The following is a 27,582-nucleotide window of genomic DNA, read 5'->3' as shown; positions in this document are numbered from 1 at the left end:
TTGTCTGAATCCAGCTTCCAACAGTATAAACCGAAAGCTCAGCGCCACACCCAGATCCCAGCTCAAAGCGAAAGTAAAACCCGGAGCCACCGCCCAGCTCCACCCACACAATGACATCACTGAAGCCATTTGATAAACACGCATTTCTTAAAGGGACACTTCCATGACACTGTGGCACTCCCAAACTGTGTATCCCTCAACACACCCATACCTACCATCCCCCTGAGCTACTTTGCAGCCCCCCCATTGTATTCCATCAAAATCTGCCGCACTCCCTCACCGCTCGGACGCTGAAACTCCGGTGAACTCAGTGAGTTTGTGGATCTGGAGGGTGCTGCTTGAAAGGCGAAGGGACGCAGATTCAATGCTAACTTTCAGAATGGAATTGAAAGGCAAAGATGTCCAGCACAGTGTTTTCTTCTTAATTCCCAGGACGTGGGCCTCGCTGGCTCGGCCAGCATTTATTGCCCATCCCTAATTGCCCTCGAGGAGCTGGTGTGATCGAGGATGACTTCAAAGTGTCTCACAAAGAACGTCAAGCTGAGTTGTGAACAAAGCTGATTTATGTACACTACAACGCACTAGATTCAACTTTATTGATAAGATATAAAAGATTACAGATTCATTAAAACTATGATTCTAATTACAGATCTTCAGATAACACGACAATTCTCCACCTCGCCTAACAACCTTCTCCCTGAATCAAGAGGATCGCGTGATCCCCGTGCCTGCGCTTGAGCGCCATCCAGTGGTTGGCTGTAGTTACTGTAACTTGTTAACCCTTTGTTATTGTTACAATATACATATTGTCACACTGCTCTCGCTCTGATTGTCTCGTTCCAGTCCCGGGTAAGATCAAGAAGGGGCCGGACAGTGTGAAGGTGAAAGCAGGCCAGGTGGTGAAGCTGGTCGCACACATCAGTGGGGAGCCGGAGCCCGACGTGGGCTGGGCCAAGGACGGTGAGGACATCGAAGAAGATGACAGGTAACAGCACCTGAGACTGGAGCTCGGAGGATAGTGAGGATAGTGAGGGTCTCTGAGGCAGGATAGTGAGGGTCTCTGGGGAGTATAGTGAGGATAGTGAGGGTCTCTGGGGCAGGATACTGAGGGTCTCTGGGGCAGGATAGTGAGGGTCTCTGGGGAGGATAGTGAGGATAGTGAGGGTCTCTGGGGCAGGACAGTGAGGGTCTCTGGGGCAGGATAGTGAGGGTCTCTGGAGAGGATAGTGAGGGTCTCGGGGGCAGGATAGTGAGGGTAGTGAGGGTCTCTGGGGCAGGATAGTGAGGATAGTGAGGGTCTCTGGGGCAGGACAGTGAGGGTCTCTGGGGCAGGATAGTGAGGGTCTCTGGAGAGGATAGTGAGGGTCTCGGGGGCAGGATACTGAGGGTCTCTGGGGCAGGATAGTGAGGGTCTCTGGGGAGGATAGTGAGGATAGTGAGGGTCTCTGGGGCAGGATAGTGAGGATAGTGAGGGTCTCTGGGGCACGATAGTGAGGATAGTGAGGGTCTCTGGGGCAGGATAGTGAGGGTCTCTGGGGAGGATAGTGAGGATAGTGAGGGTCTCTGGGGCAGGATACTGAGGGTCTCTGGGGCAGGATAGTGAGGGTCTCTGGGGCAGGATAGTGAGAATAGTGAGGGTCTCTGGGGCAGGATAGTGAGGGTCTCTGGGGCAGGATAGTGAGAATAGTGAGGGTTTCTGGGGCAGGATAGTGAGGGTCTCTGGGGCAGGACAGTGAGGGTCTCTGGGGCAGGATAGTGAGGGTCTCTGGGGCAGGACAGTGAGGGTCTCTGGGGCAGGATAATGAGGGTCTCTGGGGCAGGACAGTGAGGGTCTCTGGGGCAGGACAGTGAGGGTCTCTGGGGCAGGATAGTGAGGGTCTCTGGGGCAGGATAGTGAGGGTCTCTGGGGCAGGATAGTGAGGGTCTCTGGGGAAGGACAGTGAGGGTTTCTGAGGCAGGATAACGAGGATAGTGAGGGTCTCTGAGGCATAATGGTGAGTAGAGTGAGGGTGTCTGGGGCAGGATAGTGAGGGTCTCTGAGGCAGGATAGTGAGGGTAGTGAGGGTCTCTGGGGCAGGATAGTGAGGGTAGTGAGGGTCTCTGGGGCAGGATGGTGAGGATAGTGAGGGTCTCTGAGGCAGGATAGTGAGGGTCTCTGGGGCAGGATAGTGAGGGTCTCTGGGGCAGGATAGTGAGGGTCTCTGAGGCAGGATAGTGAGGATAGTGAGGGTCTCTGGGGCAGGATAGTGAGGTAGTGAGGGTCTCTGAGGCAGGATAGTGAGGATAGTGAGGGTCTCTGGGGAAGGATAGTGAGGGTAGTGAGGGTCTCTGAGGCAGGATAGTGAGGATAGTGAGGGTCTCTGAGGCAGGATAGTGAGGATAGTGAGGGTCTCTGGGGCAGGATAGTGAGGGTAGTGAGGGTCTCTGAGGCAGGATAGTGAGGGTCTCTGAGGCAGGATAGTGAGGATAGTGAGGGTCTCTGAGGCAGGATAGTGAGGGTAGTGAGGGTCTCTGGGGCAAGATAGTGAGGGTAGTGAGGGTCTCTGAGGCAGGATAGTGAGGATGGTGAGGGTCTCTGAGGCAGGATAGTGAGGGTCTCTGAGGCAGGATAGTGAGGGTCTCTGAGGCAGGATAGTGAGGGTAGTGAGGGTCTCTGAGGCAGGATAGTGAGGGTAGTGAGGGTCTCTGGGGCAGGATAGTGAATATAGTGAGGGTCTCTGAGGCAGGATGGTGAGGGTCTATGGGGCAGGATAGTGAGGGTCTCTGAGGCAGAATAGTGAGGGTCTCTGAGGCAGGATAGTGAGGGTAGTGAGGGTCTCTGGGACTGACTGGTTTCCATGGCAACTCGTACTCAATAATTTAAAAGGGCTGAATTAGATTTTTTATTTCATTCCGGGAAATGTTTACACCTTTGGAAATTCCTCGCTGAGCTGGTGACGAGAGGGTTCTTTGTTATTTTATGGGACGTGGGCCTGTCACACGGTGTTTGTTGTCCATCTCGAACTGTGCTGGGACTGAGCGACTCGCTTGGGGCCTTTCAGGGGCAGTGAAGAGTCAACACCATTGCTGGAGTCACAGTAGACCAGGCCGGGTAAGGGCGGCAGATTTCCATTTTACATCAATTGACCATAGTTTTGGAGGAAACCGGAGCACCCGGAGGAAACCCACGCACACACGGGGAGGGCGTGCAGACTCCGCACAGACAGTGACCCAAGCCGGGAATCGAACCCAGGACCCTGGAGCTGTGAGGCAGCAGTGCTAATCATCGTGAGCAGCCACGATCATGCTAAGTGGCCCAGCAGCCTCGGCAGGCCGAGGAGCCCATGTCAAATCCTATTTCTCCTGACTCTCTGCTAGTACAGGTTTCTGGGGCACTTTTGTTCCCATTCGTTCACAGGGTCTGAGTGGTGAGGCCATAATTTATTGCCCTTGGGGTGGGGGGGTTGGTGGAATCCTTTCCCCAATCCGCTGCAGTCTATGTGGTGAAGGGGCACTGACATTGGCGTTTCCCGAACAACTTGGTCTTATTAAATTCTTGATTTCTCGAGGAATTAAGGGCTATGGAGAGAGAGCGGGTAAATGGAGTTGAAATCAGCCATGATTGAATGGTGGAGTGGACTCGATGGGCCGAATGGCCTTCCGCTCCTATGTCTTATGGTCTTATGGTCTTATTAAAAGCGAGTGGCTTGCTCAGCCACTACAGAGTGTGGTTGTGGGTCGATCGTATGTCTGTGGGCCTGAACTCACATACGGAGCAGACTGGTTAAAAGGATAAACGTTTCCCTCCCCTAGAGAGAGATTACTGAACCAGATGGGTCTTTGCAACAATCCAACACTTTCATGGTCACAGTAACCAGTAGTGAACCCCGAGGCTAATTCTCAAACTCCAAGCCATGGTGCGATTCGAACCCCCAGGCCGAGATTCTCCCTTCCGGGGGCTATTTCCCCATGCCGTGCCAAAGACTCCGCCATCCACGGGCCCCCAAGGTGAGGAATTCTCACCTGTCTCGGGGGCTAGGTGGATGCCGGAGTCATTGGCACCGCTCCAGCCGGCGCCGCAGGGACTGCGCGAGTTCGCGCATGCGTGGAACGGCCGTCGTGATCTCGCGCATGCGCAGATCGGCTGTCGTATTCTGGTGCATGCGCGGGGGGGTTCTCTTCTCCGCGCCGGCCATGGCGGAGCTCGACAGGGGACTGCGCAGAAGGAAGTGCCCCCACGGAGCAGGCCCGCCCGCAGATCGGTGGGCCCCGATCGCGGGCAAGGCCATTGTGGGCGCCCCCCCCCCCCCCCGGGGTCGGATTACCCGCGCCCCAGCGAGGACCGCCTACGCTAACTTACCTGTCAGGTCCCGCCGTGTGGGACCATGCCTAACCCACGCTGGCGGGACTGGCCAAAAACGGACGGCCGCTCGGCCCATTGGGGCCTGGAGAATTGCCGGGGGGGGGGGGGGCTGCCAACGATCCCCGACCTGTGTGGCATGAGTCTCGCCCCCGCCCAAAAAACGGCGGCGGAGAATACGGCAGCTGGGGTCGGGGCGGGATTCACGCCGCCCCCCCACCCCCCCGGGGATTCTCCGACCCAGCGGGGGGGGTCGGATAATCCCACCCCCATTCTCTGTGTTATTGGCCCACGTGTCTAGATGACTAGTCCAGTAACATAAGCACTGCCCCAGTGCACCCCTAATCTGAACTGGCCAAAGAGAATTCCAGCTACGGAGCAGAGAATTGGACTTTGGGGCCTAGGTGCAAAGCGCTGTGTCAGATCAAGATGTGGGCTGGGAGGGGCAGGAAGGGCGGCCAAAGTTTTCCTGCTCCCACCCCCTTCCCCTTGCCGGCAGGGCTCCCACCGATGGCAACGCCCGGTGACGAAGGCTGCAGGGCAACACAACCCCATTAACATCGTGAGAAGTCTTCTAATACCAGGTTAACCTGGTGCTGTAAGATTTCTTACTGTGCCCACCCCAGTCCAACGCCGGCATCATGGCTCAAATTAACATGGGCAGGACTGGAGGATCCCATCATAGGTTGTGCCCTCAACTCCTTTGTCAATCCTTCAAGAGACCAGATGATGAGACAGAGAGATAGTGGCACAGTATTCACTGGATTAGTGATCCAGGGGCCTTGGCCAATGCTTAGCAGATATGGGTTCAAACTACCAGATTGGCATTAAAACCCATCTGGGCCTATAAGGAAGGAAATATCCCACTCTGACCCGGTCTGGCCTGCACGTGACCCCAGACCCACACCAACGTAGTTGTCACAGAACCTGCCCTCTGAAATGGCCGAGCGAGACACTTAGTTCGAGGGAAATGTTATTTAAAAATTAATTTACGGGATGTGGGTGTCGCTGGTTAGGCCCGCATTTATTGCCCACCCCTAATTACCCTTCAGAAGGTGGGGGGCGAGCTGCCTTCTTGAACCGCTGCAGTCCCTGAGGTGTAGGTACTCCCACAGTGCTGTTAGGGAGGGAGTTCCAGGATGTTGACCCAGCGACAGTGAAGAAACGGCCGATATATTTCCCAGTCAGGGTGGGTGAGTGACTTGGAGGGGAACCTCCAGGTGGTGGGGTTCCCAGGTATCTGCTGCCCTTGTCCTTCTAGATGGTAGTAGTCATGGGTTTGGAAGGTGCTAAGGAACCTCGTTGAGATACTGCAGTGCATCTTGTAGACGGTGCACACGGCTGCTACTGTGTGTCGGTGGTGGAGGGTTTGAATGTTTGTGGAAGGAGCAATCAAGCGGGGCTGCTTTGTCCTGGATGGTGTCGAGCTTCTCGACTGTTGTTGGAGCTGCGCTCATCCAGACAGGTGGAGATGCCGACATCCCATAAAGTAATAAAACAAAACCCTCTCACCACCAGCCGGGGGTGGGCAGCAACCGCTGACCCAGCGACTCCCACATCTCAGGAGATACTTTGATTTTTGAAAGGCACGTTCCAAAGAGCTTGAGGTCTTCCCTGGCCCAGGCCTTCTCAGCAAGGCCTGAAAATAAGTGGCAAAATAGCCAGAGGGGGGAGAGGAGGAGAATTTTGGTTTGCGCAGTGAGTTGTTAACCCGCGATCTGGACGGCGCTGCCTGAAAGTGTGGAGGAAGCAGATACAATAATAACTTACACAGGGCAATTGGATAAATCTGGGAAGGGTGGGGGGGGAAATGCACAGGACTATGGGGAAACAGCAGAAGAGTGAGAGTATTTGGATAGCTCTATCATTGACACAGCACAGATATGACGGGCCAAATAGCCTGTTCCGGTGCTATTAGATTCTGGGGTCTTGCAGGGGACACGTGGCATGAATTGAGCGGGAGGATGGACTGGAGTATATCCGTCTGATCTGGAGAAACTGTGAGGCTCGTACAGGAACTCAATTCTCCCCCACCTCTCTCTCTCTCTCTCAGGCTGTTCTATGACATTCAATCAGACACCACGACCCTGACAATCAAACACATCACAGCGGCAGACGCAGGAAAGTATGAAGTCTTCGTGGAGAACAGTCTGGGAATGGATCAGTCGTTTGCCAGAGTCGATGTTATCTGATCTCACCCGTTCACCATCTCTCTCTCTCTCTCTCTCTCTCTCTCCATGTCTTTGCCTGTCTCTCTCACCCTGTTCCCCTGTCTGTGTCCAGAACCAAAGCGAATGCTGAGCTGTCCGGCCTCCCCAATCATTGCCAATCCCGGCGATCACTGCTCTGTGACTCAGAACAACAAGAGAAACTATCGCGGGTTACTGACCCAGTTTGGAGGCTCGCAGACGGTTGGGGAAAACAGGACCCTGATTCCTCCCCTTCTGACAGACTCACCAGTGTCAAACTCGGAGCTTTTGTTTAAAATAAATATTTTAAAACTGTTTCACGAACATTTTTCTGTGTGTTAGTTTGAGCATTTGTGAATACGTGGATGTGTTTGAGTGTGAATATGTGTTTCTGTGAGTATTTGTGTGTGTGTGAGTGTGAACAAAGAACAAAGAATAGTACAGCACAGGAACAGGCCCTTCGGCCCTCCAAGTCCGTGCCGACTGTGATGATGTGCATCAATGTAAATGCATGTAGGCTAGCTAGACACGAGAGGGAGCACAGGAGACATCACACACACACACACTCAACCAATAGATCAGTTAGATGGGACACGACCAATAGACATTCATGATACACAAGGAGGTGACACGACCACAGGGGGGCATTACACCAACCCATATATAAAGGACACCACACACATGATCTGCCTCTTTCCAGTGGAGACAGTCAGTGAGTACAGACACAGGGTTGATTCAATATTACACCCACCACGTGGATTGCAGCAACTGGTTAGTCAGTCTGGGTAGCTATAGTAGGATTAGCAGTAGTGTCGAACCCGAGTAATAGAAGTGTAAATAGTTTAATAAACGTGTTGAAGTTATCTCCACGTCTGAACCTTCCTTTGTCAAGTGCACCACAAGGAGGTCGCTTATGTTACACCTACAACATAACAAATCATGGTACCAGGACTGAACTGTTTCAATCCATGTAGCCATACCTCAGTGTACAGTGACAACCAGCAACAATACCCAGGCAAGATGTTCGAGATCCCGGTTCCGCAGCGGCTCCAGTGCCACGGCGATCTCCGCGAAAACTGGCGGGCATTCCGGCAAAAGTTTGAAATCTTCCTGGTAGCAGCCGAACTAGAAGACGTGGCCGATGCTGAAAAAACAGAGCTTCCCCTCACCATCGCCGGTGCCAGAGCAGAAGAAATCTTTTAAAAATTCAAGTTTTCCAAAGGGCAAAACAGGAGCGACTTCCAGGCAGTCCTGGACAAATTCGGCAAATACTGTGAGGAAAACACACTCCAACCAGCTGAAAACGGTATGAGAAGCGCCAGTACTCACCTCGAGGCCGAAATCCCGGAGCAGAGAACAGTTTTGATCGGCGGCCATCTTTCTAAAGGGACTGCACTTGCGCAGTTGCGAGACGCCGCGCATGCGCACTTACGAAAACGGCCCCCAGTGCAGGAACAGCGATTTGCGCATGTGCAAATGCTTCCTACGTATGATGTCACATGCGTCATGACGTCAGAGGCCCCGGACCACGCCCATTTAAAGGGGAAACGTCCCAAATCAAAGAAAAAATCTTTTAAAGTCGTAAAACAAACTTCCTTCACCTGGAATGACAGCACAATGCCTCAAATTGAACCAGGAAATGAAATTAACCTCCGAAGAACCCTGCAACAAGCGGTTACCTACGCCCAAACCGATGATTCCGACCTTGAATACTTCGATACTGACCTTTACATTTTCTCTGGACCTCGCGAGCCCAATGCCAGCTCCGACGCAAACAGTGATGATATGGTCCTAGAAGACAACGACTCAGACGAACCTTTCACCTTGGGAGGCTACCCCAGGACCAAATCCGAACCGCAACTAGATGTGTTGCACATTGACGACCCCGACGACGAATTCTTCAGATTTGAGGATCTTCGGTCCAGCAGATATGACATCCCGACTCGTGAGTGCAGGATGATGCTGCAGCCTGAAACCAAGAGACAGAGAGCGGTACAAGCCCACAGAGAGCGGCCTGCTGCCACACAGAGCGTGGTCCACGCACCGCCCAGGGTTCCCGACTCTACGAAAGAAGACACGCAAGACTCCATACCGCAGTCCTTGCACAAACAAGAAGTCACCCCAGTGTCACAAGCCTCCACAGCGAGCTCGTGGACAGACACCACGATAGAAACAAAGCAAGACTCCGACGCGCAGTCCTTGTAGGAACAAGACCATGAGGGTCTAGCAACCTCCTCTGACCAACTAGCGGCAGACGATGCAAGTCTGCCATGCTCAAGTAAACAGCAAGAAGACTATGACAGTCTACCATGCTCCAGTGCACAGCAGGACGACCATGACGGTCTATCATGCTACAGTGAAGAACAAAGCGACGATGACAGTCCAAGCCCAAATGAAGGACAACAGCAAGACAATGACAGTCCACCCACATTGGTTGCACCACCAGATGAAGACTCTGACAATTTACCCACCCAAGTGAACAACAAGCAGTTACTGAGGCTCTACCCACGGTATGCGAGACGAGTGACGACAGCATCCCACTTCCCATGCAAGATGTGCAAAGTGACAGACCTCAGCTAGTGTGGTCAGAGGCACTCGACGATCACTGTGAGACCACTGGTGACTCGGTGACACCACGATACTTCCACCCTCATTCGCTCAAACCTCTCCACAAGTCAATGCATTCCTGCATGTTCCGACTCCAGACGTGCAGCTTCAAGAAATCTCAGCTGACTCCAGTGAACCTGCTAAGATTCCAGACGGGGAGCATCAACAAACCAACACTGACTCAGTTAAAACAGACCAGACTCCAGATGGGGAGCAACCAAACGCCGACTCTGATTCACGTAAGCCGGACTTTACTCCAGACAGGGAGTGCCGCAACCTCAGTGATGGCACGCTCAGGGTGACAGCAGATGCCACAACGACAGGAGATGGATCACTTACCAATTACACTGGGTCAGTGATAACAAACAGCAGCCACAGTCCAAGAGGAATACACCAATATTCACCACAGCTATATCCACACATTTTTTCCACACCAGCAATGCAGCCAATGACAGCTCATGCTGGACAAACCCAGTATTCAGGCAGGCAGCAGCCAGCAGTCTATGCAGCATATTCTCAAACAGGCCAGCACTACGGATTGCCCACTAATGGAATCAAGACCGAAGGAGGACTACCGCAAGCACAATCTGCACTACAGACTGGATGCCTTAGTTACAGCCCAGGATTTGCTGCACCCCAGCCTGGCCAGACGGCACATTCCTATCAGATGCAATGTTCTAGTTTCACACCATCGCCAGGTATTTATGCGAGCAGCAATTCTGTTACCAATTCGACAAGCTTCAACGGTTCTCAGCAGGATCACCCTTCCAGCACAGCACGTGGCCAGAACCAGTATGTACAGTCTTACCCAACTTCAACATATGGCACATCCATGACCTCGAATGATACTGTTGATGGTACCTCTTCAACGTCAACACCTTATCAGCCACAAGATGCCATCCGACAGCACCATCACAAACATCGACAAAGAAAGGGACTCCAAATCAGACAGCGAAGTGATTTGACCACTTCTTGGTTCCTGTGGCACAGGGACGTTGATGCCGTTCATAACCAAGAGAGATATTTGACCATGATGATTGATGGTTTTTGGACTCACACGAATGATTTGGACTTATTGTTTAATCACTGTTCCCATGACTTGTATATACCTTACCTTCTCTACCTGTTCTTTGTTCAATTTTCTCAAAGTGTACAGAAAATATGTAACATATGAAGAAGGGGGATGTGGTGATGTGCATCAATGTAAATGCATGTAGGCTAGCTAGACACTGAGGGAGCACCAGTGACATCACACATACACACTCAACCAATGGATCAGTTAGATAGGACACGACCAATGGACATTCACGATACACACAGAGGTGACACCACCACAGGAGGGCATTACACCAACCCATATATAAAGGACACCACACACATGATCTGCCTCTTTCCAGTGGAGACGGTCAGTGAGTACAGACACAGGGTTGATTCAATATCACTCCCACCACGTGGATTGCAGCAACTGGTTAGTCAGTCTGGGTAGCTATAGTAGGATTAGCAGTAGTGTCAAACCCGAGTAATAGAAGTGTAAATAGTTTAATAAACGTGTTGAAGTTATCTCCACGTCTGAACCTTCCTTTGTCAAGTGCACCACAAGGGGGCCGTTTATGTTACACCTACAACATAACAAATCACCGACCATGCTGCCCGACTAAACTAAAATCTTCTACACTTCCTGGGTCTGTATCCCTCTATTGTGTTTGAGTGTGAATATGTGTTTCTGTGAGTGCATGTGTTTGTGTGTGTTTGTGTGTGTTTGAGTGTGAATGTGTTTCTGTGAGTGCATGTGTTTGTGTGTGTTTGAGTGTGAATGTGTTTCTGTGAGTGCATGTGTTTGTGTGTGTTTGTGTGTGTTTGAGTGTGAATGTGTTTCTGTGTGTGTGTTTGAGTGTGAATGTGTTTCTGTGTTTGTGTGTGAGTGTGTGTGTTTGAGTGTGAATGTGTTTCTGTGTTTGTGTGAGTGTGTATATGTGTTTTTGTGATTACTTGTGTGTGTGTTTGTTTTTATTCATTTACGGGATGTGGGCGTCGCTGGTTAGGCCCAGCATTTATTGCCCATCCCTAGTTGCCCTTCAGAAGGTGGTGGTGAGCTGCCTTCTTGAACCACTGCAATCCCTGAGATGTAAGTGCACCCACTGTGCTGTTAGGATGGGTGTTCTAGGATTTTAACCCAGTGATGATGAAGGTTTGTGTTTGTGTGTGTGATGGTGTATGTGTTGATTAGAACAAAGAACAAAGAAAAGTACAGCACAGGAACAGGCCCTTCGGCCCTCCAAGCCCGTGCCGACCATGCTGCCCGATTAAACTACAATCTTCTACACTTCCTGGGTCCGTATCCCTCTATTCCCATCCTATTCATGTATTTGTCAAGATGCCCCTTAAATATCACTATCGTCCCTGCTTCCACCACCTCCTCCGGCAGCGAGTTCCAGGCACCCACTACCCTCTGTGTAAAAAAACTTGCCTCGTACATCTCCTCTAAACCTTGCCCCTCGCACCGTAAACCTATGCACCCTAGTAATTGACCCCTCTACCCTGGGAAAAGCCTCTGACTATCCACTCTGTCTATGCCCCTCATAATTTTGTATACCTCTATCAGGTCGCCCCTCAACCTCCTTCGTTCCAGTGAGAACAAACCGAGTTTTTTCAACCTCTCCTCATAGATAATGCCCTCCATACCAGGCAACATTCTGGTAAATCTCTTCTGCACCCTCTCTAAAGTCTCCACATCCTTCTGGTAGTGTGGCGACAAGAATTGAACACTATACTCCAAGTGTGGCCTAACTAAGGTTCTATACAGCTGCAACATGACGTGCCAATTCTTATACTCAATGCCCCAGCCAATGAAGGCAAGCATGCCGTATGCCTTCTTGACTACCTTCTCCACCTGTGTTGCCCCTTTCAGTGACCTGTGGACCTGTACACCTAGATCTCGCTGACTGTCAAAACTATTGAGGGTTCTACCATTCACTGTATATTCCCTACCTGTTTCAGACCTTCCAAAATGCATTACCTCACATTGTGTATGCGTGTGTATGTGTGATTGTGTATGTGTGATTGTGTATGTGTGATTGTGTATGTGTATGCAATAATAATAATTTTTATTGTCACAAGTAGGCTTACATTAACACTGCAATGAAGTGCAGCACGGTAGCACAGTGGATAGCACAATTGCTTCCCAGCTCCAGGGTCCCGGGTTCGATTCCCGGCTTGGGTCACTGTCTGTGCGGAGTCTGCACGTTCTCCCCGTGGGTTTCCTCCGGGTGCTCCTGTTTCCTCCCACAGTCCAAAGATGTGCAGGTTAGGTGCATTGGCCGTGATGAATTGTCCTTAGTGTCCAAAAAGGTTAGGTTGGGTTACGGGGATAGGGTGGAAGCGATTTTCATTTCATTTTTTTCATTTCATTTCATGCACTGTAAATTCTATGATTCTATGAAGTTACTTTGAAAAGCCCCTAGTCGCCACACTCCGGTGCCTGTTCAGGTACACAGAGGCAGAATTCAGAATGTCCAATTCACCCAACAAGCACGTCTTTCGGGACTTGTGGGAGGAAACCGGAGCACCCGGAGGAAACCCACGCAGACACGGGGAGAACGTGCAGACTCCGCACAGACAGTGACCCAAGCCGGGAATCGAACCTGGGACCCTGGACAGTGAGTGTGTGTGAGAGAGAGTGACTGGAGCTGTGAAGCAACAGTGCTATTGTGTGTGTGAGAATGTGTGTGAGAGCATATGTGTGAGTGTGAGTGTGAGAATACATTTGAGTGTGTGTGTGAGAATGAGTATGAATGTGCATGAATGTGTGAGTTTGTGAATGTAAGAATTTGTGTGTGCAAAAGTGAGTTTGAGTGTGTGTGCGAGATTGAGTGGTTGTGTGTGTATGCGTGTGTGTGTTTGTTAGTGTGAGGTATGTGTGTGTGTGTTTGTGTGAGTGCAGTCAATCATACACAGTCACTCTCACACATATTGTCACACACACACACACACAGTCACTTTTACACATTCGCTCTCACACATACAGTCACTCTCACACACAATTGTCATGATATTCAAACACACACATCATGATAGACAGACCAACAGACCAATTAGCACACATAACACGATAGCCAATCACAGACAAGGACAGAGACAGTATAAGCGAAGAAACACGACACCTGGTGGCCAGTCGATCTGGAGACCAGGACAAGGACAGGACCTGATTAACATCACACTCAGAGACTCACCACGTGCAGAGTATCAAGACAGAACTGTAAATAGCATGTTAGAATAAAACAGCGTTGTACCAATTGCAACCGTGTTGGTTCATCTGTACCTCAGAACACCCAACACCACATGATACCAGTGAGTGAATCGATACCTGCCGGCAAATCTGCCATCCTGAGCCATGGACACCCGCAACAAACCGCAGCCGTTGCAAGTCGCTGGGAACCTGGGCACCAATTGGAAGCTCTTCAAGCAGCGATTTGAACTGTACATGCGAGCCAACGTAAAACAGAGTGCCTCGGACGAAACAAAGATTGCGATGCTCCTCACTACCGCAGGTCAGCACGCCATTGATGTGTACAACTCCTTGGTGTTCGCGGAAGGCGAGAACCAATCTAAATATGACACGGTCCTCCTCAAGCTCGACCAGCACTTCAACGTTGAGGTCAATGAAAGCTTTGAGAGGTATATCTTTCAGCAACGCCTGCAAGGTAAGGATGAGTTCTTTCAGTCCTTCCTGACGCACCTCCGCATACTCGCGCAGTCCTGCGGTTACGGCACCACCTCAGAGTCCATGATCCGGGACCAGATCGTTTTTGGCGTTGCCTCCAGTGGCCTACGCCAGCAGCTTCTAAAAATTAAAGGCCTGACCTTAGCATCTGCAGTTGAAGCCTGTGTCCTCCATGAAAATGCGACCAGCCGCTTTGCCCAATTTCAGGCGACCGAATCGGCACAGAGGGGGTCCCAAGCGATCGAATCGGCAAGCCAGGCCGCCCACGAGGCCGAACGCATCCAGGCAATCGAGTTTCTCCCGGCCCGCGGCCCGGACAAGGGCGGCCGTTTCGCGCGCTCTTCGAGGTCTCCCGCGCTTGTGCGCGCCAAAACCAACGGCAACATCGAGGGATGCACTGCGCAGGCGCGCCCGACGCAAGACCGAACTGCGCATGCGCAGTGGCGTAACGAACGCCATGACGTGCGGCAACTTTGGAGCTGCACATTTAAAAGGGCAATGTCCTGCTAAAAACCGACAATGCCTACGCTGTGGCAAGATGGGCCACTACGCTGCCTACTGTCGAGCGGTTCAACCGATGGATCCTCCACATCTCCGACAACCTCGCAGACACGTCAGGACCGTCCAGCCCACACATCACGACATCCAACCCAATGACACAGATGACAAAGATGCCTTCCGGGTTGCGGTCATTGATGTGAACCGCGTCAACACCATCAATCCGGCCGATGAGTGGAGTACCACCCTGACGGTCAACCGATCGCCGATCACTTTCCGCCTGCACACTGGCGCATCCGCCAACCTCATAGTATGGTCAGCATTCTATGCCATGAAGGTCAGACCACCAATCCAGCCATCCCGGTGCAAGATGGTCGACTACAACGGGAACGTTATCCCGGCCATGGGATCCTGCCAGCTCCAGGTGACACACAGAACACACACGGCCACACTCTCGTTCGAAATAGTTGGCTCATCGAAGGACTCCTTGCTGGGCGCACAGGCATGCAAGGCTCTCCACCTCGTGCAACGAGTCCACTCTCTCTCTCCAGACGGCACATCTGACTTCCCGGATGCAGAGTTCAGCGCACAGCTCCAATCGCTCCTCGCCCACAACCAGAAGGCATTCGAAGGCATGGGAACACTGCCATACAACTACCGAATTCGCCTCAAACCGGACGCCATCCCGGTCGTTCACGCACCTCGCAGGGTTCCTGCGCCACTTAAAGACCATCTCAAGCTGTAGCTGCAGGATCTCCAGGACCAAGGGGTCCTATCCAGGGTCACGGAGCCCAACCCATGGGTCAGCTCCATGGTGTGTGTCAAGAAGCCCTCTGGCGAGCTCCGCATCTGTATTGACCCTAAAGACCTAAATAATAACATTATGCGGGAACATTATCCCACACCAAAACGGGAGGAGATGACCAGTGAAATGGCCCAAGCGAAGATATTCACGAAACTGGATGCTTCTAAAGGGTTTTGGCAGATCCAACTGGACCCGTCCAGCCGAAAGCTATGCACCTTTAACACCCCTTTCGGCAGATTCTGCTACAACTGGAGTTGGCATCATCTCGGCATCCGAGGTCTTCCATAGAATCATGGAGAAGATGATGGAAGGCATCGAAGGGGTGCGCGTATATGTGGACGATGTCATCATCCGGTCCACCACACCGCAGGAGCACATACATCGTCTCCAACGCGTTTTTGCCCGCATACGGGAAAACGGCCTGCGTCTCAACCGAGCCAAGTGCGCCTTTGGCCAGACCGAATTGAAGTTCCTGGGGGACCACATCTCCCAGTCAGGGGTCCGTCCGGATGCAGACAAGGTGAGCGCCGTCACAGCCATGCCGCAGCCGGCCGACAAGAAGGCTGTCCTACGCTTCCTTGGCATGGTCAACTTCCTAGGGAAATTCATTTCCAACCTTGCCTCCCACACAACGACTCTGCGCCATCTCGTAAAAAAATCCACAGAGTTCCAGTGGCAACACACACACCAGCTGGAATGGGAGGAGCTCAAACGCAAACTCACCACGGCACCAGTGTTGCCGTTCTTCGACACGTCTCGTCCCACCAAAATCTCAACTGATGCCAGCCAATCCGGCATTGGAGCAGTGCTCCTGCAGAGGGATGACACGTCGTCATGGGCCCCGGTTGCCTATGCATCGCGGGCCATGACCCCCACAGAGCAGCGCTACGCGCAAATCGAAAAAGAATGCCTGGGCTTGCTAACCGGTTTAGACAAGTTCCACGATTACGTCTATGGTCTTTCACGATTCACGGTCGAAACTGACCACCGCCCCCTGGTCAGCATCATAAACAAGGACCTGAACGAGATGACCCCTCGCCTCCAGCGTATCTACTTAAACTCAGGAGGTACGACTTCCAACTGGTCTATACTCCAGGGAAGGACCTCATCGTGGCGGATACCCTATCCTGAGCAGTGAGCACGCCACCAGATGCGGAGGGGTTCGTATGTCAGGTCGAGGCACAGGTGGCCTTGACAGCGGCAAATCTGCCGGCTGACGACTCCAGTCTGGCCCGCATCCGCCGAGAGACAGCGGCCGACCCCCTTCTGGAGCGAGTGATGCGTCACATGACGGAAGGATGGCTCAAAGGGCAGTGCCCGCAGTTCTATAACGTACGGGACGACCTAGCCATCATTGATGGGATCCTTCTGAAGCTAGAGAGGATCGTCATTCCGCACAGTATGCGCCAGATGGTTCTCAATCAAATACACGAAGGCCACTTGGGGGTCGAGAAGTGCAGACGGAGGGCCCGAGAGGCGGTATACTGGCCGGGCATCAGTGACGATATTGCCAACATGGTACTCAACTGCACAACCTGCCAAAGGTTTCAGCCGGTGCAACCTCCTGAGACGCTTATTTTTTCATAGAATTTCATAGAATTTACAGTGCAGAAGGAGGCCATTCGGCCCATCGAGTCTGCACCGGCTCTTGGAAAGAGCACCCTACCCAAGGTCCACGCTTCCACCCTATCTCCATAACCCAGTACCTCACCCAACACTAAGGGCAATTTTGGACACTAAGGGCAATTTATCCTGGCCAATCCACCTAACCTGCACATCTTTGGACTGTGGGAGGAAACCGGAGCACCCGGAGGAAACCCACGCAGACACGGGGAGGATGTGCAGACTCCGCACAGACAGTGACCCAAGCCGGAATCGAACCTGGGACCCTGGAGCTGTGAAGCAATTGTGCTAACCACTGTGCTACCGTGCTGCCCTATGAGCTGGTGACATCCCCCTGGGCGAAGGTGGGTGTCGACCTATTTCATGCGCTTGGCATGGACTATGTTATCATCATGGACTACTTCTCCAATTACCCAGAAGTCATACGCCTGCACGATCTGACGTCGACTGCTGTCATCAGGGCCTGCAAAGACACCTTTGCTCGCCACGGCATTCCGATGACTGTCATGTCGGACAATGGGCCTTGTTTTGCCAGCCATGAATGGTCGTCTTTTGCCGCCTCGTATGGCTTCACACACGTGACGTCCAGCCCTCTGCATCCCCAGTCCAACGGAAAGGCGGAGAAGGGTGTTCACATTGCCAAGCGGCTCCTCTGCAAAGCTGCTGCTGCCGGATCGGACTTCTACCTCGCCCTGCTGGCCTATCGCTCGGCCCCGCTAGCCACGGGTCTCTCGCCAGCACAGCTGCTGATGGGTCGCACCCTCAGAACCACTGTGCCTTCCATCCTGGCACCAACAACAAACCATGCTCCGGTACTGCTTAAGATGCAACTGTAGTGTGATCGCCAGAAGAGATCGTACGACACAAGGGCAACTGATCTTCCCCCCCTGGCCCCTGGAGACAAAGTCCGCATTCACCTACCAGACGGTGGCTGGTCAGCACCTGCCGAAGTTCTCCAACGCGTGGCTCCCCACTCGTTCCTGGTACGCATGCTGGATGGATCCGTGCATAGGCGCAATCGCCGAGCCCTTCGCTTACTTCCACGCTCGCAACGGGACCCTACACAGACGCCGTGTCCTCCACTGGTTCCTGATAGCGACTTCGTGGAGCTGCCATATACCATGCCCCTTCTGTCGCCGCCCGTGGCCAGGCTCGCACCTCAGCCGGTGGTTCTCGACCCACCCTTGAGGCGGTCAACCCGAATTCGTCGCCCACCTACTAGACTGGACTTATGAGACTGTTCACACGTCAAAGTTTAGCAACTATTGTATTGTAACATGTTACTGTTTTATCGTTCCAGCTCTCGTTTGACCGGACCACACTTCAAAGTTTTTCTTCTTTTGTTATGGTACAACCTCGTTAGCATGCCACACCTGACATCGCTCCATGTATTTAGTTACGCCACATGTACATGCTGTAAATATCATGCACACACACCTTTAGCTGCACTCAGGACACATTCATATTTATAACCACGTAGGCACATAATCTTGTAAAAAAGGGGGGATGTCATGATATTCAAACACACACATCATGATAGATAGGCCAACAGACTAATTAGCACACATAACACGACAGCCAATCACAGACAAGAGCAGACACAGTATAAGACAAGAAACACGACACCGGGTGGCCAATCCATCTGGAGACAGGACAAGGACAGGACCTGATTAACAAGACACTCACACAGTCACCACGTGCTGAGTGTCATGATATTCAAACACACACATCATGATGGACACACTAACAGGCAAATCAGAGTACACAACACCACAACCAATCACAGACAAGAACACCAACCACATAAAAAGCACGAGCACGACACCTGGAGGTCAGTAGGTCTGGGGAGAAGGAAGCATGAAAGAGCTGTTGAAACACCACAAGCAGGGAGCCCCCCACGTGCAGAGTGCAAAGACCAAGTTGTAAATAGTGAGTTTAAATAAACAAGTGTTGTACCATATGCAACTGTGTTGGCTCATCTGTGTGTCAGAACACCCAACACCACATGGTACAGGAGTGGATCGATACCTGCCTACCAACCTGCCATTCTGGACATGGACCACACCGGCAAACCGCAGCCGATGCAAGTCACGGGGAACCTAGGCACCAACTGGAAGCTCTACAGGCAGCGATTTGACCTGTACATCCGTGCCACCGAAAAACAGAATGTCTCGGATGATTCGAAGATTGCAATGCTCCTCTTCTACGCAGGCCCCCACCCAAATGATGTCTTTAATTCACTGGTGTTCGAGGAAGGCGAAAACCAGGCCAAATATGACACGGTCATCCTCAAAATGGACCAGCACTTTCAAACTGAAGTAAACGAAACTTTCGAAAGATACATCTTTCAGCAACGCCTGCAAGGTAAGGAGGAGCTTTTTCAACCCTTTTTGACGCACCTCCGGATTCTAGCGCAGTCCTGCGGTTACGGCACCACCACAGAGTCCATGATCAGGGACCAGATTGTTTTTGGCGTTGCCTCCAGTGGCCTACGCCAGCAGCTTCTTAAAATAAAGAGCCTCACCTTAGCGTCTGCTGTGGAAGCCTGTGTCCTCCATGAAAATGCGACCTGCCGTTTTGCCCGATTTCAGGCGTCCGAGTTGGCACGGAGGGGGTCCCCAGCCGTCGAATCGGCAAGCCAGGCCGCCCACGACGTTGAACGCATCCAGGCCGTCGATTTCTTCCCGCCCCACGGCCCGGACGACAGCGGCCGCTTCCCGCGCTTTTCGCGGTCTCCCGCGCAGGTGCGCGCCAAAAATAACGGCCACAACGAGGGACGCACTGCGCAGGCGCGCCCACCGCAAGATCGCACTGCGCATGCGCAGTGGCGCAACGAACGCCGTGACGTCATGACGTGCAGCAAGTGTGGAGGTCTACACTTAAAAGGGCAATGTCCTGCAAAATACCAACAGTGCAACAGATGTGCCATGATAGGCCACTACGCAGCCCGCTGTCGTGCGGCTCAACCCATGGATCCGGCGCATCCTCGACAACCTCGCACACGAGTCAGGACCGTCCAGCCCACGCATCAAGACTTCCAGTTAAGTGATGCAGATGACCAGGATGACTTCAGAGTTGCCGTCATTGATGTCAACAAGGTCAATGCCATCAATCCAGACGATGAGTGGTGTGCCACCCTGACGGTCAACCGATCGCGCGTCGCCTTCCGTCTGGACACCGGCGCATCCGCCAACCTGATTGCTTACTCTGCAGTCCAGGCCATGAAGGTCAAACCACTCATCACACCATCCCGGCTTAAGATGGTTGACTATAACGGGAACGTTATCCCGTCCGTAGGATCTTGCCAGCTACAGGTGACTCACAAGAGGTACACGGCCACACTCCCCTTCGAAGTTGTGGGCTCATCAAAGGACTCGTTACTGGGCGCACAAGCGTGTAAGGTCCTTCACCTGGTACAGCGCATCATGTCTCTCTCTCCAGATGAGATATCCGACTTCCCGGATGCTGAGTTCCACGCGAATCTCCATTCCCTCCTCGCTCACAACCAGGAGGTTTTTGAAGGCATGGGGACATTGCCACACACGTACAAGATTCGACTCAGACCGGACGCCATCCCTGTCGTTCACGCACCTCGCAGGGTTCCTGCGCCTCTCAAAGACCGCCTCAAGGCACAACTGCAGATTCTTCAGGACCAAGGGGTCCTATCCAAGGTCACGGAGCCCACGCCATGGGTCAGCTCCATGGTCTGTGTAAAGAAGCCCTCTGGCGAGCTCCGTATATGTATAGATCCAAAAGATCTGAACAACAACATCATGCGGGAACACTATCCCATCCCAAAACGAGAAGACCTCACCAGCGAGATGGCGCGAGCCAACATATTCACTAAATTGGATGCGTCCAAAGGATTCTGGCAGATCCAACTGGACCCGGCCAGCCGAAGACTATGCACATTCAACACCCCTTTTGGCAGATTCTGCTACAACCGGATGCCATTCGGCATCATTTCGGCATCTGAAGTATTCCACCGCATTATGGAGCAGATGATGGAAGGCATCGAAGGGGTACGTGTATATGTGGACGATATCATCATTTGGTCCACCACTCCGCAGGAACACATGCATCGTCTTCGACGTGTCTTCACCCGCATACGGCAAAATGGCCTGCGTCTCAACCGTGCGAAGTGTGCTTTCGGCCAGACGGAGCTGAAATTCCTCGGGGACCACATCTCAAGGTCCGGGGTCCGTCCCGATGCAGACAAGGTTAGCGCCATCACAGCCATGCCACGACCGGCTGACAAGAAGGCTGTCTTAAGATTCCTGGGCATGGTCAACTTCCTTGGGAAGTTCATTCCCAACCTGGCTTCTCATACAACAAACATGCGCCATCTCGTAAAAAAATCGACGGAATTCAACTGGCACCAGTCGCATCAGCAGGAATGGGAGGAGCTCAAGCACAAACTGGTCACGGCACCAGTGCTGGCCTTCTTTGACGCGACTCGCCCTACAAAGATCTCAACAGACGCCAGCCAATCTGGTATTGGAGCGGTACTCCTGCAAAAAGACAGCACGTCATCATGGGCCCCGGTTGCGTATGCCTCACGAGCCATGACCCCTACCGAACAGCGCTACGCGCAAATCGAAAAAGAATGCCTGGGCTTGTTAACTGGACTGGACAAGTTCCACGACTATGTGTATGGCCTGCCACGATTCACGGTCGAAACTGACCACCGCCCCCTGGTCAACATCATTAACAAAGACCTGAACGACATGACTCCTCGCCTCCAGCGCATCTTACTCAAACTCAGGAGGTACGATTTTGAACTGATCTACACTCCGGGGAAGGAACTCATAGTGGCGGACACTCTTTCCCGAGCAGTGAGCACACCACCAGATGCGGAGGGGTTCGTGCGTCAAATTGAGGCACACGTGACTCTGACAGCAGCAAATATGCCAGCTGATGATCCTTGTCTGGCCCACATACGCGCAGAGACGGCGACTGACCCTCTGCTGCAGCGAGTGATGCGCCACATGACGGAAGGGTGGCTAAAAGGGCAGTGCCCCCAGTTTTACAATGTGCGAGATGATCTCACCAATATAGACGGGGTCCTTATGAAATCGCATAGGATCGTCATTCCACACAGTGTGCGCCAGATGATTCTTCGTCAACTACACGAAGGCCACTTGGGTGTCGAAAAATGCAGACGAAGGGCCCGGGCGGCGGTATATTGGCCGGGTATTAATGAAGACATAGCCAACATGGTGCTCAACTGCACAACCTGTCAGAGGTTTCAGCCGGCGCAACCTCCGGAAACACTTCTACCACACGAGATGGTGACGTCCCCCTGGGCGAAGGTGGGTGTTGACCTATTTCACGCGCTCGGCAGAGATTACATTGTTATTATAGACTACTTCTCAAACTACCCGGAAGTCATGCCTCTCCATGATCTGACGTCGTCCGCAGTCATTGGGGCCTGCAAGGAAACGTTTGCTCGCCATGGCATTCCAAGGACTGTCATGTCAGACAATGGACCTTGTTTTGCCAGCCGTGAATGGTCGTCCTTTGCCGCAGCATATGGTTTCACTCATGTGACATCCAGCCCTCTGCATCCACAATCGAACGGGAAGGCTGAAAAGGGTGTCCACATCGCAAAGCGGCTCCTGTGCAAGGCGGCTGATGCCGGATCGGACTTTAACCTTGCCTTGCTGGCCTATCGATCGGCCCCGTTATCCACGGGCCTCTCGCCAGCGCAGCTACTAATGGGTCGCTCCCTCAGGACGACGGTACCTTCCGTCCTGGCACCGACAACAGACCATGAGGCGGTTCTTCGGGACATGCAACTGCAGCGTGATCGCCAGAAAGGTCGGTACGACACACGAGCGACGGACCTGCCCCCCCTGTCCTCCGGAGACAAAGTACGCGTCCATCAACCGTATGGTGGCTGGTCAGCACCGGCCGAAGTCCTCCGACAAGTGGCTCCCCGCTCGTTCCTGGTTCGCATGCCGGATGGTTCCGTGCGTCGCCGCAATCGGCGCGCCCTTCGCCGACTTCCACGTTCACAGCCACACAACACGCCAGATCCTCAACAGGCTTCCGAGGATGACTTTGTGGAGCTGCCGCACATCACGCCCTTTCCATCGCCACCCATGGCCATGCCTGCACAGCAGCCGGTGGTTCTTGATCCACCCTTAAGGCGGTCAACCCGAATTCGTCGCAAACCCATTAGAATGGACTTATAATACAGTTCATATGTTTAATAAGTTGGACAATTTTACATGATAACCTGTTGTTGTTTATCGTTCCAGATGTCGTCTGACTGGACAACTGTTCAAAATTTTTTTTCTTCTTCTCTCGTTCGCATTTCTGTTATGTTATGGTACAACTGGATTCATGTGACGCACTCGACATCGCCCCATGTACATAGTTCCGTCATAGACACATGCTGCACACGACACACACACACTCTTAGATGCACTCACGTCACGATCATATTTATTACCACGTAGGCACATATCTTTGTAAAAAGGGGGGATGTCATGATATTCAAACACACACATCATGATGGACACACTAACAGGCAAATCAGAGTACACAACACCACAACCAATCACAGACAAGAACACCAACCACATAAAAAGCACGAGCACGACACCTGGAGGTCAGTAGGTCTGGGGAGAAGGAAGCATGAAAGAGCTGTTGAAACACCACAAGCAGGGAGCCCCCCACGTGCAGAGTGCAAAGACCAAGTTGTAAATAGTGAGTTTAAATAAACAAGTGTTGTACCATATGCAACTGTGTTGGCTCATCTGTGTGTCAGAACACCCAACACCACACTGAGTACCAAGACAGATGTGTAAATAACAAGTTGGAATAAAACGGCGTTGTACCAATCGCAACCGTGTTGGTTCATCTGTACCTCAGAGCACCCAACACCACAACAATCACATATACATATTGTCACACACACACACAGTCACTTTTACACATTCGCTCTCACACACACAGTCACTCTCACACACGCAGTTACACTCACACACAGTCAATCTCTCTCACACACACACACACACACACACACACACACACACACAGTCACTCACACAGTCACACACACACACACGCACACAGTCACTCACACACACACGCACACAGTCACTCACACACACATGCACACTGTCATTCTCACACATTCACGCTCAGCTTCACACACCCAGGATTGGATTTTGGTGATTCTCGGCTTTGAAAACTGGGATTTGTGCGTACCAGGGATTCTGGCTGAACTTTACCAAAGGTGGCCTTTAGGAACTCCAGGATCACTGTCCAGTTAGAAGTGGTGGGTGGGATGAGCAATTTAGAATTTTTAGATAAAGGTTTGGCATAATTTCACGGTATTACATCTACAGACCTTTTGAGGAGGGAGTCATTCAGTTCTTTGCACTGCATTGTTTTTTGAAAGAACAGAGATGTTTCCTCCCACTTTGCCATTTTTCCCTCTCAAACTCTGTAAATCCCTCATTCTCCAGAACCTGGTGTGGTAAACCACTGTGTTCCTCGATTAAGGGTTGTACGGCAGAACCTGCACTACAGGTTCACCTGGGCCCCTGCATGCTAGCTCCGCCCAGGAGCCGGGTTATAAATATGCGCGGCCTCCAGCTCGCAGCCATTTCGCCAGCTGCTGTGGGAGGCCACACTTCAGATACTTATAAAGCCTCCGTTTGGATTCAACTTCGTCTCCAGCCAAATTGATCGTGCCTCAATTTATTAGTATCAGATTCAGAGCAGGGACCTCCGGATTAAACCAGATCGACTGAAGCTGGATCCACACGCAAGCGACGCCAGAAAGGACTTTCAGCACTGGCTAGCTTGTTTTGAAGCATATATCAACGCGGCGCCGACCCCTGTTCCAGAGGCTCAGAAGATTCAAACCTTGTACTCCAGACTCAACTCTAAAATCTTCCTGCTGATACAGGATGCGCCCAATTACGCTGACGCAATGACTCGACTCAAAGACAGTTATGAGCAGAAAACAAACACGCTCTTCACCAGACACGCGCTCGCAACGTGTACTCAACTACCTGGTGAGTCAATCGAGGACTTCTGGAGGGCCCTGATCCCACTAGTTCGGGACTGTGACTGCCAGGTCGTTACAGCTAAGGAGCACTCAGATCTCCTTCTGCGGGACGCTTTTGTAACTGGGTTTGGGTCCGATGTTATCAGGCAGCGGCTCCTAGAAGGGGCCACGCGCGACCTCGCAGAGACTAAAACACTATGCTCTCCATGACGGTCGCCCTGCGCAATGTACAGTCCTACTCCCCCAACCGCGCGGCCCTCTCCCCCTACGCTTCATGGGCCCCACAGGCAGCCGCCCCAGCGGGGGTGCTACCCACCCAGTACGCCTGCGCTACGCGCCAGCCAGTGATCTCCGGGGGGCCCCCGATGCTATTTTTGAGGCCAACAAAGACACCCCCGCCAACGCTGCCCGGCCCGCGCTGCCCTTTGTAAGGCCTGCGGGAAGAAGGGCCACTACCCAGCGGTGTGCCAGGCCCGCTCAGCAGCAGTGGTCGCCCCCCCCCCCACGGTCACAGACAATGGGAGCCGCTATCCTCCCCTCCTCCTGTAGCCACCTTAGTTGACCACTTCCCGACTTAAAATGGAGAACAGCAAAGGCTGAAGGGAAATTCAGCCAACACAGGCAAAAACTAGCAGGCGCAAGTTTACTGTGTATTAGACTCTGCAAAAGCCCAGACAGCATCGATACAAGCAGCCATCTACATAGTAATGAGCGATCCCCGGGAACAATCGAAACATTTGAGGTAAACAAGGCCAAGCCAGACTCCTCGGCACCAGCAGGAGCCAACACAAAAGAGGTTAACGGACACTTAAAGACCGCCCAACAATCAGGGAACCGCTCCAGCATTGGGGAAATCGAACCAAGCGATTGGAACAAAGTCCAATCACTTCAAACCAGGTATGGGGTCCGCCCCGAAAGGCGGGAAGCCCCTGGGGACTATAAAGTAAAGCCCCCAAGTTCAAATCGTCCTTCTTGACAGTCTCACTCAGCAACACGAAGCAACCACTGAGAGTGAACTGTCCAAGCTGCCGCTCCAAGAACGTAAGTCTCAAGTCAACGCTCGCTACGAGATAGGCGCTCCTAGCTACCAGTCCATACCAGCTTTGAAGCCCGCAGTTTCAGAACCCTAATGAAAGGCCATTTGTTCCCCTGACCTGGCGGGCCAGTCGGAAGCTAAGTATAGGTCTGTTAGTTGTAGAAATAGCCTAGAAAGTAGAGTTTATGCATGAGTAGCGATTTGCTGTGTATAATAAATGTGTATTGATTTGAATCTTACTCATTGGTGTGTTGAGTTATTGATCATTACTTGGACTTGAACCACGTGGCGGTATCATAAAGATACCTGGCGACTCTCGAGCAAAGGTTATAAAACAGAGCCAATTGAACCAACCAAAAGTTAGCAACACTCCCCAGGCCATGTGCGAGCAATGGGCACCGCCATCTTCTCCCCCGCACCAGGCCCGCTCAGCGGCAGAGGTCGCCCCCACCCCACCCCCGGTCACGGACAATGGGCACCGCTATCCTCCGCTCCTCCCCAGGCCATGTGTGAGCAATGGGCGCCGCCATCTCCTCCTCCGAACAACACATGCGTTTCACGGGCGCCGCCATCTTGCTCCACCCCCCGCAACGTGCGTTCCATGGGCGCTGCCATTTTGTGACCCCCCAGGATGTCCGGGCGCCACCATCTTTCCCACCCCGCAGCACACGGAGACCAACGGCGATTCAAGACCCCAACGCAGCGGCCGCCTCACTACCTCACGTATAACAAGGAGAAGAGTGTGTTCCATACAAACCGCTTAGCCATCCTCGGCTACGTGGTCCAGAACGGAGTTCTGGGGCCCGATCCCGACCGCATGCGCCCCCCTCATGGAGCTTCCCCTCCCCCACTTCGCAAAGGCCCTCAAACGCTGCCTGGGGTTCTTCTCGTACTACGCTCAGTGGGTCCCAAACTATGCGGACAAGGCCCGCCCACTCATACAGTCCACTCATTTCCCCCTGACAGCAGAGGCCCAACAGGCCTTCGCCCGGATCAGAGCTGATATTGCCAAGGCCACAATGCACGCTGTAGACGAAACACTTCCTTTCCAAGTAGAAAGCGACGCATCGGACGTTGCCTTTGCCGCCACCCTCAACAAGGCAGGCCCGTGGCATTCTTTTCCCGCACCCTCCATGCCTCCGAAATTCGGCACTCATCCGCCGAAAAGGAGGCCCAGGCTATTGTTGAGGCTGTGCGACATTGGAGGCATTACCTGACCGGCAGGAGATTCACTCTCCTCACTGACCAACGGTCGGTAGCCTTCATGTTCAATAACACACAGCGGGGCAAGATCAAAAATGACAAAATCTTGCGGTGGAGAATCGAGCTCTCCACCTATAACTACGAGATTAAGTTTCGCCCTGGCAAACTCAACGAGCCCCCAGACGCCCTATCCCGAGGTACATGTGCCAGCGCACAGGTAGACCGACTCCGGACCCTGCACGACAGCCTTTGTCACCCAGGGGTCACTCGGTTGTCCCACTTCATTCAGGCACAAAATTTGCCCTACTCCGTCGAGGAAGTAAGGACGATCACCAAGGACTGCCAGGTCTGTGCGGAGTGCAAACCGCACTTCTACCGGCCGGACCGCGCGCACCTGGTGAAGGCCTCCCGCCCCTTTGAACGCCTCAGCATGGATTTCAAAGGCCCCCTCCCCTCCTCCGACCGACACAAGTATTTCCTCAGTGTGATCGGTGAATACTCCCGGTTTCCCTTCGCCATCCCATGCCCCGACATGA

At 52.6% G+C, this 27,582-nt stretch overlaps 1 protein-coding gene across 1 annotated transcript in view; it reads left to right on the top strand.

Moving 5' to 3' along the window:
• The window catches only part of LOC140407753 (SPEG neighbor protein-like), a 56,481-nt gene extending 49,629 nt beyond the window's left edge, over positions 1-6,852 (top strand). Inside the window, exons 4-5 of the mRNA XM_072495042.1 lie at positions 844-985; positions 6,393-6,852. Of these exons, the coding sequence (XP_072351143.1) occupies positions 844-985; positions 6,393-6,531 (281 nt within the window). The 3' untranslated portion in view covers positions 6,532-6,852. The remainder of the gene's footprint in view (positions 1-843; positions 986-6,392) is intronic.
• The last annotated feature ends 20,730 nt before the right edge of the window (positions 6,853-27,582 follow it).

Source organism: Scyliorhinus torazame, chromosome 2, assembly GCF_047496885.1.
Source record: "Scyliorhinus torazame isolate Kashiwa2021f chromosome 2, sScyTor2.1, whole genome shotgun sequence".
NCBI lineage: Eukaryota > Metazoa > Chordata > Chondrichthyes > Carcharhiniformes > Scyliorhinidae > Scyliorhinus > Scyliorhinus torazame.
The sequence above is the reverse complement of the archived record's forward strand: the minus strand, read 5'-3'. Positions and strand labels throughout refer to the sequence as shown.